This window comes from Zasmidium cellare (genome assembly GCF_010093935.1).
Source record: "Zasmidium cellare ATCC 36951 unplaced genomic scaffold M409scaffold_1, whole genome shotgun sequence".
Classification (NCBI taxonomy): domain Eukaryota; kingdom Fungi; phylum Ascomycota; class Dothideomycetes; order Mycosphaerellales; family Mycosphaerellaceae; genus Zasmidium; species Zasmidium cellare.
The window spans coordinates 1,869,558-1,881,292 of NW_022986945.1; the positions used below are offsets into that span (position 1 = coordinate 1,869,558).

Sequence of the window (11,735 nt, forward strand, 5' to 3'; positions counted from 1 at the left end):
GGTTGTGCTGTCCAAATCTTCATCGTCGTCGTGCTGCAAGCTGCAAGCTGCTTTGTCAGTAGAGAAGTTGAGTAAGGTAGAGCTCTTGCGATGGTATGGAGCTTATTACTACGCAGCGGGGTCCAGGGGCTGAGCTTGTGAAACACACTCGGTGCCTGCATCGCTAGCGCGGAGTTCATGTGGAGCCTCGAGTGAATGGGCAGGGACAAGGAAATCAACGGCGATGGTCATGGCTGCTGAAGCGAAGATCATGAATGGTGCGTAGTAACCAGAGGCACTCATGCCAGACCCGACACCATCTCCCACAAAAGTAGCCACCAAAATAGCCACTTCTGAGAGTACTGCAGCTGGGAAAAGATTTGTAGAGAGTGAGCTGGTAGTGTCCGCCATCGCTGCTTTCGCTATCTTGGAAGATGCGAAGAGACAACCGGCAAAACCGGTGCACCGCTTGAGAATGTGGAAAGACACACTTGCTGTGTCACCCTTGCGGACTTGCTGATAGACGAATGAACCTGAAAGGACAGCCGATGTGACCATCAATCCAACCACTCGGCCGCCAGGCCACGAGTACGTGATGCCGCCCCAGGAAGAGACAGGTCGGCGTCGAAAGGAGGGTCAGTGTGCTGATGAAGTCCAGCGGCTCTATCTTTTACTTGAAGCTAAGGCGCAACACATTGTCAGGGTCAAGCATCAGCAACCAGAACTGAAGCCTGGTCGGATATGTCTTCCCTCTGGCACGATGCCGAATTCGAGGAACCGTCGCCTCCGGCAGAGCCCGGCGTAACTTCGATTACGTCCTCGTTCGCTTGGGCTTGCTCCGCAACAGTGTTCGTGAAAGCGTAGCAGTGGGTCAAAGTTTGAGATACCCAGGGAGTGAAAACAGAAAGTGGTTCTCAGATGTCTACTGTACGCGAGTTGTAGCAATGATAAAGGGCGCTGAAACGACTGGAAGGCCGGGACTGGACGCATGATGTTAATCGATGAGGAGACGACGGCAAGAATCAGGACAGTCCAACCTAGCAGCTCTTCTGCCTTGAGAACATTGGGGGAAGTGAGTAGCGACCGTTGGGAGGCACGGAGCCTTAGCCCTTGTGTGCACATCGACCCTTTAGTCCATGAGCGCGTCACTCCGGACGCTACTGAGAGAAGGATGCCCATCTACATAAGGCGTTTTGCAAGATCGACTGGAGACTAGATTTGTACGCTCGCCGAACTGATCTTTAACTTTGTGAGTTGTGCCAGTAGACTATGTCTTTGACAATTCACTCTTTGTTGGCATAACAACAACCAGATGCAAGTACCCTTTCTCTTGTTACGACACCTCTGTAGCCGCACATTAGCGTCGGCCGGGCGCTGACGCCTTTGGCAGGTCCCTAATTACGAAGATGGAAATCTAAAGCCTAAGACCCGCACTGGGCAATTAAGGCTGCCAATGAAACCAAGAACGGTGTTGCACTAGCTCTAAGTGCCCAACTCGAATCCACCAAGTTTGACTTGTCTAGTGTTGCACTATGCCTCTGCTCCCGCATCTACGCGGCCTATTGTTCTATTTTGCACGAGATCTGTAAGAAATGAAGTGAAGTTTTAAGGTGCATTGACCGAGATTCCGAATCTCTTTTGGTGAATCCTCTTTTCAACAATGTCGGCCGGCCGGAGTGTCCTAAGCATTTCAACAGGCCACCAACAGGATGTGACTTCTTTTGCAAAGCTGGAGGGAACTTTCAGGATTCCGTGAGGATACTGTCTAGAATGGAATGTCTCAAGACGCTGAGACATTTTAGCTCTACTCACTTTGCACATTGTAGCAAAGACGAAGTATAGTATTCCTCTTGAGGCTGCAATTTGGATTTGCCTGCGCAGCTGGATGTTACAAAAAGGCGAAGTCGACATATGAGCATGCTGAAACACACTGTCCGATACTGTTTTCCCTCAACACATTGTATACTTAAAACGTTGTAATTGCTCATTTGACGTAAAGCATTGGGGAACAGAGTTGAGAACTTTTGCCTGAGGCTGTAACGAGGCTGCGGCTCCTTACAAAGCGGTTAAAAGCTAGCTTACCTACATTTCGCTTGCAATGAATATCTCGAGCCCGCAGACTGAACTGGCCAATTCACGTTTATTGTGATTCTACTCAATGTTAAACGAAAGACTGAGTGAGCAGTCTCAAGACAACAAATCTCTATATGCGTCTCCACAAACCAACCCCTGAGCCCCAACAACCTCTCGCCGCATCGACAGTGTTGACACTTCCTTTGCTCCATCTAGAAGCAAACCGCGCTGGCTGGCTCCGAGCCGGCGTTTGCGCAGATACCAGTGGCACCATTACCGCAGCAGTAGACGCCGGCGCAGCACCTGAAAGCGGCGCCGTCACAGTACTGTCCGGAAGAACGGCATTGTTCGATCTGATTTCGATTAGCATGCTGACGTTGATCGTGATGTCTGTGTCCTGCTTACGTCGGTGTGGTTGCCGATCAGCTCAGATGGGACAACACCCGCAGTAACCACGGCGGTAAAGAGGAGAGCGGTAAGAGTCTGGAATTGCCTGATAATGACTTGTGGTTAGCAGAGTCTTGCCAGCAAGAAGGAAGTGGGGAGAGAAGTTACATTTTGACGATGAATCTCGTAGATTGGTTTGATTGAAAATGCTGCTGGAGTAGGCTTGTGTGATGGTTCTTGCAATGTTGTAGTTGAGCGAGCTTGGCACTTATATATCTCGTACGTTTGATTTGATCGGCATAGTATGCCTGGCTTTTCCGTACTCCTACGTCTCCATGATCGAAAGGTCTGACGTTGGGATCGTAGTTGTAAACCAATGGATTGGACTGCTATGAACACGTTTCAAGTTTGACATGGCCTCCTGCAGCCTCCGACCTGAGAAAAGTCAGGAAGCGGAAGTCAATCTTCATTACATCAACTCCAATCGTTAGTCCGAGCCTTCCACCCCTCGTCTTCCTCGATGAAGTCGCTCTCCTGCTATGGATACGTGTCAAGCTCGTGATAAATTCTGCAGGCTCCATCCTGAATGAAGCCAGGGAGTGGAGGTTAAGCTTCATCACATGAACTCCAATGGTCAATCCGAGCCCTCCAGTTTTCGTCTCTTTCCCAATGAAACCGACGTTGCATTCGGTGCATGTCCGATACTTCACTGCAAAAGGCAAGTCAGTTGACTTTTTCCTTCCTAAGGCGATGTGTTGATTGATCATCTTGTGGACTAGTGGAGTGCACGAACTTTGCAGTTTAGTCACGATAAGAAATGTGAGTCGGAGGTATAAGGAAAGCGCATTAGCCCTGAGGCTGAGCCTTATAGCTTCGGGATCGTCCTTGTTGGATCCTAGCTTCACCTATTGCATACCAATGAGCCTGGACTGTTTTAGAAGGTCATTGTACGGATGGTAACCGTGCAGCCATGTACCCATCATTTCCGCACATGTCATGCATCTTCATGACGTTATACCTTCCTTTCATGGTTGCTTCATAGTCGTGCCAGGCGAGTCGTAACAATCTCGATTCCGCACGAGGGTATTGGCAGCACGGTAGTGTACATCAAGACACGGCTGAGTTTAAATATCATTCGTCAAGAAGTACTTTCCATCTTACACAGAGCTCGTCATAGCATATTCGCATCACTTCGCCACAACGCCCGTTCCTCGGTCCCACATTCAACTCACGAAAGTTTTTGTTTGTATTCAACTCACGAGTTCCCCGAATACGATGCTGTTAAACGGCTTCGTTCTCATGTTTCTATCTTCTTGCGTTGCCGGTGCCGTCCACGAGGAACGAGCCACATTGCCGCTCGGGTGGAGAGACTCATCCCACTTTGTTTTTGATGACTACCCTTTAAATCTGCAGATATACTTGTGAGTGTGGGATCTTTATATCGCATTCAATTTGTGCTGACATCCACATCCGATCATATCAAAATCTGGATCAACTAGAATCGAAGCTTGGAGCCGTGTCTTCTCCAACAAGTCCACAGTATGGCAAATTCTTTAGTGTAGAAGAACTACACCGCGAGTTTGCACTAGCCCCCGAATCAGCAGAGAAAGTGAAGCTCTGGTTGCAAAAATCAGGCGCCACGAACATAAATCATGATGGCAATCGTGTGCGTTTTACCGCAACTGTAGCGAACGCGAAGACCATGCTCGACACTGATTTCAAGTTTTACACGAACGGAGAGCTCATGCAGTTGAGAACTGATGCATACTCCGTTCCTGATGATCTTGCTAGCCACATCGACTTTATATCCCCAACAATATATATTGGCAGGTTGGGCAAAAAACAAGTCACACCCCCAGCCGCAGACCAAATGCTGCTCCAAGATCTTGCGAACCCCGGAACGCCATGCAACCAGTCCTGCGAGACCACAATTTCGATCCCTTTACCGGCAAATAAGAGCGAAAGTTTCGATGTTCTCAGCCCCAAATGCCTACAGGAGCTGTACAACACCAAAGACTACAACCCCGATCCCAAGTACGGCAGCAACATCGCCTCTGGTAACTTCTTGAATCAATCTGCAAGTTACTCGGACCTTGCCCAGTTCGAACAGATGTTCAATCTCCCGAGGCAAAACTTCACTGTCCTCGCACTCATCAATGGCGGAGTCGACAATCAAGACCCAGCTTCAGAGACGGACGGCGAGGCAAATTTGGATGTCCAGAACATAGTCTCTATTGCCTCCGGACTGCCGGTCTATTCCTATATCACCGGAGGTATTGCGCCTTTCGTTCCGAATCTGATGGAACCAAATCAGTCGTACAATCAGAACGAACCATATCTGGAGTTCTACGAGTATCTTCTGGCCCAGCCCGAAGACAAAGTTCCGTGGGTGATAACCAACAGTTATGCAGACGATGAAAACACGGTTCCAGAGCGCTATGCTCGTCGTGTCTGCGCCCAGATAGGCATGTTGGGGCTTCGTGGCCGGACCATTCTGGGATCCAGTGGCGATGGTGGCGTAGGCGAAATCTGTCGCGCGAACGACGGCGACAACCTCAAAGAGGGTACTCCTGAGTTTACGCCAATGTTCCCGAGCTCTTGTCCGTATATCACATCCGTCGGAGGCACGCAATCCGTCGGGCCCGAGGTAGCATGGAACTTCAGTGCTGGTGGATTTTCCAATCTCTTTCCGGTCGCCTGGTACCAGCGAGAGGCTGTCGACAGTTATTTGAACAATCAAATCGATCAACATGCGAAGGAGTATTACACCGAGAATGATTACGTCAATTTTTCTGGCCGAGGCTTTCCGGACGTTGCTGCTCACAGCTTCTATCCAGAGTAAGCTGCAATGAACAGAAAATTGGAAATCTTTGAAGAGATGACTGACTGTGCAATAGCTATGTGACCATAGTCAGAGGCACCGCATACCCCAACGGCGGCACGTCGGCGTCCTCGCCGATTGTAGCCGGCATCATTGCTCTGTTGAACGATGCTCGCTTCCGAGCCAACAGACCAGCCATGGGCTTCTTGAACCCTTGGCTGTACAGCAGAGATGTAGTCGATGCGCTGACAGATATCACGAGCGGTGGCTCCCTGGGATGTCTCGGATACAATGTACAGACAAATGTGCCGGGGACGGAAGGAGCTGTGATCCCTTTTGCGAGCTTTAATGCAACTGCTGGTTGGGATCCGGTCACTGGGCTGGGTACGCTCAACTTTGCTAGAATGAAAAAGTTGGCTTTAAGAGACTCTGTATAAAGTTTGTCATGCAGCAAAGTATACAAAGCAAGAAACCCTCTCACCAGCCTAATCAGAAAGGCACAGGATTTCTCTGTGAGGCGAAACCCGAATGGGAGGCATGATTCCACAACTCGGGCGCTACGGTAGACGTCCTTACCTATTTGGGTCTAGAGCGAAGTCTGTTGCTTTGACTGAATGATTCGCGTCGACGTGAAACCATGCCCATTACTTGCAATTTGTCTAACCAATACAGGGTGCGATTGAAGAATTGGGTGCTGTAGGAATTGGAGGGAGGACTGGCGATGTCTATGCGGTCCATTTGAGCGGAACGACGGGGGCACGTGGTAGGCGAAGAGCAGTCGAGGCTGAGGTCACAATTCTCAGCAGTTGCAAACTGCGGGATTTGCTTTGGAGCCGCCCATTGATACCTGAAAGTTTTGGAGAGAAGATTAGAGCGTAGCAGGAGTGCAGACGTCTGGAATGTATTCTTCACTCGCCATGTAAGAAATACGACATTCGACTGTACAGAAACCTCTCCCTCCCAAAACGCCTTCCATCCAAACAAACACATACCTCCTCTTCACTGCGACTGCGACAGCCCCTTCGCCCCCTTCCTCCTCCTATCCCTCACAGCCGCCTCCATCTTCGAAATCATCCCCTTCAACCCCACGCCCCTCTCACAATTCTCCTCCAACCACCCCTCCATCCTCTCCCTCACGCCCCTCATCCCTTTTACAACCGGCATCTTCCTGCCCTCCTCGGCCTCCACATGCGCCAAAGGATTCAACAAGAGATGGAACACCTCACTCCAGATCTCCGTCTGCCAGTATCGCTTGAAGTTCTCGCGGATACGGTAGGTTTTGCTCGCGCCTTGGCCTAATGTGGCGGTGCCTTTCTCGCCGACGGTCTCCATGTACTTGCCGAAGAGCAGGCTGTGGATGATGCCCGCGAGGCCGTGGTAGTCGATCTGATAGGTCCAGGGACGGAGTTCGCACATCTCGGCGCAGTCGGCTTCGGAGGTCTTCCAGTCGGCAATGAAGGCTACGTTGGGGACGAAGTGCTTCATGTCGATGCCGCGGCCGAAGTCGATCAGGCAGACGCCTTTGCTGGACCAGCCGTGCGCACCGCTGGGGAAGTATGTGGGTGACCAGTCAGTCTCCATGCCGGGGTCGTCGAAGCGGACGAGGACGTTGTCGCCTTTGAGGTCTCCGTGGATCAGCTGTCTTGAGTGCATCGCTTCTACCACCCGAAGCATCTCGATGGTGAACCACATGGCCAGCGTTTCATCCATGCCACCTCCACTGCCGCTTTCGAGTCGTGCGATGTTGACGAGATCCAGCAACGTGCCTTGGTCGCGGAACTCTTCCACAAGGAAGCATTCGTCACGGAAGAGGTGCATCTCATGCGCCCGAACGATTGATTCGGCTGCTCGGCTGACTCCTAGCCGACGATGGGATTGTCTCAGCATGTAAAACTCCCAAGTGCTGGTAGGCTCCTCCATCTTCACAGCCTCTAGAGGTTTGCGATAAGAGGCCTTTCCGACCCTGGATCGAATGACATTCTCGTCTGAGGCGTCGTCGTCCTCCATGGCCGCTGCGGCGCTGTTCTCGACGAGGTAGACCGGAGCGAAGGTACCGGCTCCAAGTTCTCGTTTAACGATGTACGTGCCTTGAGCTCCCGGCAGGTCCAATATGGGAGGTGGCGGTAGGGCGTGTGCAGTCTTATCGACGTTTGTGCTGCTTCTGCTGTTCTTTGACAGCGCACGCACGTACTTCTTGATCTCTGAAGTGCGACCAGAGCTTGTCTCCAAGTCCTCATGATAACCATCGAAGGAGGCGATTGGTGGTTTCATCTTGGCGAGAATAGTCTGCCGTACGAAGGGATCCATGGGGTTGCACTGTGTGTCTGTGATGATCGGTCCTTTTTGTACGGTCTCCACAACCGTTGGCTCATCTTTCTTCGCGGTCTGCGCCTTCGCCGTACCTTGGCCAAGGGTGATGGCACCCTTGGTGCTCTTCGTACGAATCGGCTGCAGAACTCTACGTTTGTCTTCCGCCATGTCAGCGAGCTCATCATGAAAGGGACTTGAACAAGGCTCTTCATCATCGTCACCTATCGGCTCTTCCGTACCGGTCTTTCTGCTTGGGGTCTTCGTCCCTACGAAGTAGTCCTTGTCTGTTCGCGCCGTAGCCAAGCCCAGCGATGATTCCGTTTGCTCTACAATTGGAGTCATGAAGGGCAGGCGGTGGTTCGGTATGACTGACATGTCACGGAATTGTGCAACAGGAGCATCGTATTCTTCCGGTGGCATAGGGACATATTGCGTGCGAGGTTCGTCTTCGTCAATCAGTGTGATCAGATGTTCTGGTTCCGTGCGGTCTTCGTATACATCTTGCGTGGTTGTCTGGGCAGATTCTGTGACGCTCTCTGTGTTGTCGTCTTTTGGAATGTGTTTACTGGAAGTGAAGTCCGACCACCCGCTAACATCGGTGCGGTCCTCATCGACTGACTTTCGACTCCCCAGAAGCTCGTTCCGAGTCTCGTCGCCATACTCGCTGGCCGCTGCCGACAGCTTGCCAGTTGCTGTGCTCTCGTCTCCGGTTGTATAGTCGTCGTCATCGTCGCTCTCACTTTCTTCGTCTTCTTCCTCATCTTGCTGCTCGGCTTGTGAAGGTAGTGGTTGACTGAAGATGCCGTAAATTTCGTCCATCGCCTCTTTGGTGTTGATAGTCATGGTAGGCTCGGTGGGTCCTATCGACTTCTTGCGCTTCACTTTCTTCTGAGGCGAATCCATGTTCAGCTTGATTGTTTGTGTCTCGTTTTTGATATGCTTGACGTCCATGACTTTGATCTTGCGCGTGCGGTTGGCTCGTTCTTCTCGTCTCGCTTTCTTGGCCAAGTCAACTTCTTGCTTCGAGGGTGGCGTGTTCTCATCATTCTCGTCATTCAAGGCCAAGCTCTTCGAGAATGTCTCTACCAGGACTTGATCTTGATTCTGCGAAGTCACATGCTTGGCTTCGTCCTCTGGAATGTCCTCGAAGATCTTGAAGCCTCGTTCCTTGGTCTTCTTTTGTGGTTTCGATTGGTCTTGTTCTTGCGGCCGACGCGGCTGTTCGTCAGTTTGAGACCCTCTACCCAGATCAAGCTCGAAAGCGTCGTTCCTCGAACTCTGTGCACGCTTTGCAGCCTTCTCCTTCTTGAAGTCACGATTGAGCAAGCCTCGATGCCTGGCTCTGAGCTCTTCGAAGGAGTATTCGACTGACAGATTCCCAGCTTCAGGGTAGACAGCTTCGAGATTGACAAACACCCACTCCATCCTACCAGTCTTCTCATTGAATGTACCTTGGTCCGCGTGTTTACTACTGGATTTCTGACGAGAAAGATGTTTTGGAATTTGACGTCGAGAGGAAGACTGCATACACGATCGAAACTTAGTCCTGAATTCGTAAACATGTGATTCAGCTGGAGGAGAGAGGGACGAGCTTACCTGGTCCTTGAAAATCATCATCTTCTGCATGCCACCGTTGGTCTTGCCAGCCTTCAGCTTCTCGCCAGCCATGGGCCTCGGTTCCATCGTGTTTTCCTTCTTGCGGTTCGCCAGCGATCCAATGTTGTCCCAGCCCTGGGACCCGCTGCCAGATGCAGGCCTAGCAGGAGCCTCGTCATCTGAAAAGATGGCCATCTTTGAGACTTTAGGTTTCTTCGAGTAACTGCCCTGGCTTTGGGGTTGTGATGGAGATGGCGAAGCCGAAGCAAATGGATCCAGCTTGGCGGCCAACGCAGGCCGCACGGCTGGCAGAGCAGGACTCGATGGTTCAGTGGAATCTGCTGGTCGTGCATCTTTCCTCTGCTCGAACTCTCCAAACTTGCGCATCAATCGCTCTGTAGGCCGTGCCTCCTTCTCTATTCCCATCTTGTATATCTCCTCTGCCTGATTCCATCTGCCAGCATTTTCCAACCAAGCTGCGAACTCCTCGTAGTACAACGCGAGAGTTTCGCCGATGTCGTGTCGCGCCAGGAACACGAACGCCTCACGCGGCGCATCTGAGAAGAGGCGAATGAAATGCAGCCACAGCTTGAGATATCGCGGGTCGTTTTTGTAGTGTTTGGATGATTGGAATGCCTTGGTCGCGCGTTCGAGGAGGGGTAGTAGTTGTGACTGCGGTGTCGCTTGTGCGGACGGGAATGCGTCCAGAGTCCATTTCACGTAGCGATCGTAAACGTCGAGAGGGTCGTCAGCTTCGTCAATATTCGCCAATTCTTTTTCAAAATCGGTTCGCGCCTTCAGCTGGGCTTCGCTGAGGTTCGACGGGGACGGGTTGGCTCCGAGCAGAGGTGGTGAGTAAATCTGTGCGAGTGCCTTGGCCGACCGACCGCTGGGCAAAGCCTGGATGTTCTCCTTCTGTCCCTCGATGACGTTGAAGTCGATGAGATCCTGCGACTCGGCCATGGTTGTGGATCGTGCTGGTGGTTAGTAGTGCAGTGTCGTGTCATCGAGAAACGCGGCTTCGGATTGATAGAGGATCCTAGTGATGTTTTTCGGGATCGGCAAGCGTTGCCGCGGCAACGACACCTCAAAGCGGGAAGCTAAGCGAGCGCCATCCCACCCTCCTCTTTTGCGCGGGCGACCCAACCACCACACTTCTTGCACAGCTGCATCCAACCACTCACGCTGCGTTCTACCAGGAAGCTCTGGGTAAGTGTGGCCGGGAACCAGCTCACGCTTCGTAAAATACAGATGACGACGCGTTCGATAGATGGCTGGAAGACAGGGAAACCAGCTGTCAAATAAGTACACCAGACCTGCCTCTCTCCTTCGTCCTTTCTCTTCCCCATCCTCGCACCAGTGCTGTGTCTCACAGAAGCCAGCAGTCTGATAGCAAACACCCACCACAATCCGCTATCTCGACACTCATTCTACCATGCTTACGCTCAAGAACATCCTAGCCATGCGCTCGCCGATGCGCCTGGCTGCTCTCGCTACCATTGCAGGACTTCTTTACACATCTCCATCAACCGCACAAACATACTCGACCTGCAATCCCACATCACAATCCGGCTGTCCAGCAGATCCAGCACTGGGCACGTCATTAACAATCAAGTTCACCGACGGAGCCTCTGACCAGTTCACCGCGCAAGGGAATCCCACCTACGACTCGGCAGGAGCAGGGTTTACAGTGGCAGGCTCTGGTGAAGCGCCGACATTGACGTCGAAATGGTACATTATGTTCGGAAAGCTCTCAGTCACCCTCAAGGCAGCACCAGGCACGGGCATAGTCAGCTCCGTGGTGCTGCAATCGGACGACTTGGACGAGATCGATTGGGAATGGCTAGGAGGAAAAGGCGATCAAGTCCAGAGCAATTACTTTGGCAAAGGCCAAACAACGACATACGATCGCGCGGCGGTGCACACCGTCGAAAACACCCAAGGCGAATTCCACACGTACGACATTGAGTGGACCGAAAACCAAATCGTCTGGTCAATCGATGGCGACGTCAAACGAGTGTTGAACGCTGGTGAAGCCAATGGGCAATTCCCGCAGACCCCGATGCAACTCAAACTCGGCTCGTGGGCCGGTGGCGATCCTGCAAATTCGCAAGGCACTATCGACTGGGCTGGTGGTGCTGTCAACTACGCCGCCGGTCCTTTCACCATGTATGTCAGCTCCGTATCTGTCGTCGACTACTCCACGGGCAAGTCGTACAGCTATGGCGACCAGAGCGGCAGTTGGGAGAGCATCGAGTCGGATGGAGGCAAAGTCAATGGCAATTCTGGAGGCAGCGTCACTGTTGCATCAGCGCCAGCCATCACTTCGACCTCGAGCGGAAATGAAGCGTGGGACGGCACCCACAGGACCAACACAGCAACCGTTTCGTACACCTCTCTGTACGGCCTGCCCTCAGGGTGGACCGTCAGTGGCTCCGGAAAGGTTGTCCCTCCGTCGGCGGCCCCAGTGAGTAAGATCCTCCCAGTGTGAACCGCAATCTCGAGACAACATGCTAACATTGTTCACAGTCAACGTCCCAACCCGTTTCGTCTACGCTGTCGCAAGCGC

General features: G+C 52.1%; 4 protein-coding genes across 4 annotated transcripts; 2 read left to right on the forward strand and 2 right to left on the reverse strand.

The window, feature by feature from the left end:
* Nucleotides 1-108: 108 nt before the first annotated feature.
* Nucleotides 109-537, reverse strand: M409DRAFT_48994 (uncharacterized protein; the record flags this gene model as incomplete). The annotated part of the gene is made up of 1 exon (XM_033811108.1): nt 109-537. The coding sequence occupies one exon, from the start codon at nt 535-537 to the stop codon at nt 109-111; it is 429 nt and encodes a 142-aa protein (XP_033675009.1).
* Nucleotides 538-3,714: 3,177 nt separating this feature from the next.
* Nucleotides 3,715-5,697, forward strand: M409DRAFT_62256 (uncharacterized protein; the record flags this gene model as incomplete). Its single annotated transcript, XM_033815094.1, has 3 exons — nt 3,715-3,763; nt 3,939-5,277; nt 5,337-5,697. 3 exons carry the CDS (start codon nt 3,715-3,717, stop codon nt 5,695-5,697), a joined length of 1,749 nt encoding a protein of 582 aa, XP_033675010.1.
* Nucleotides 5,698-6,259: 562 nt separating this feature from the next.
* Nucleotides 6,260-10,129, reverse strand: M409DRAFT_62257 (uncharacterized protein; the record flags this gene model as incomplete). Its single annotated transcript, XM_033815095.1, has 2 exons — nt 6,260-9,091; nt 9,167-10,129. The coding sequence occupies 2 exons, from the start codon at nt 10,127-10,129 to the stop codon at nt 6,260-6,262; spliced, it is 3,795 nt and encodes a 1,264-aa protein (XP_033675011.1).
* A 499-nt stretch (nt 10,130-10,628) lies between these two features.
* On the forward strand, nt 10,629-11,657 carry M409DRAFT_62258 (glycoside hydrolase family 16 protein; the record flags this gene model as incomplete). Its single annotated transcript, XM_033815096.1, has 1 exon — nt 10,629-11,657. One exon carries the CDS (start codon nt 10,629-10,631, stop codon nt 11,655-11,657), a length of 1,029 nt encoding a protein of 342 aa, XP_033675012.1.
* Nucleotides 11,658-11,735: the final 78 nt, after the last annotated feature.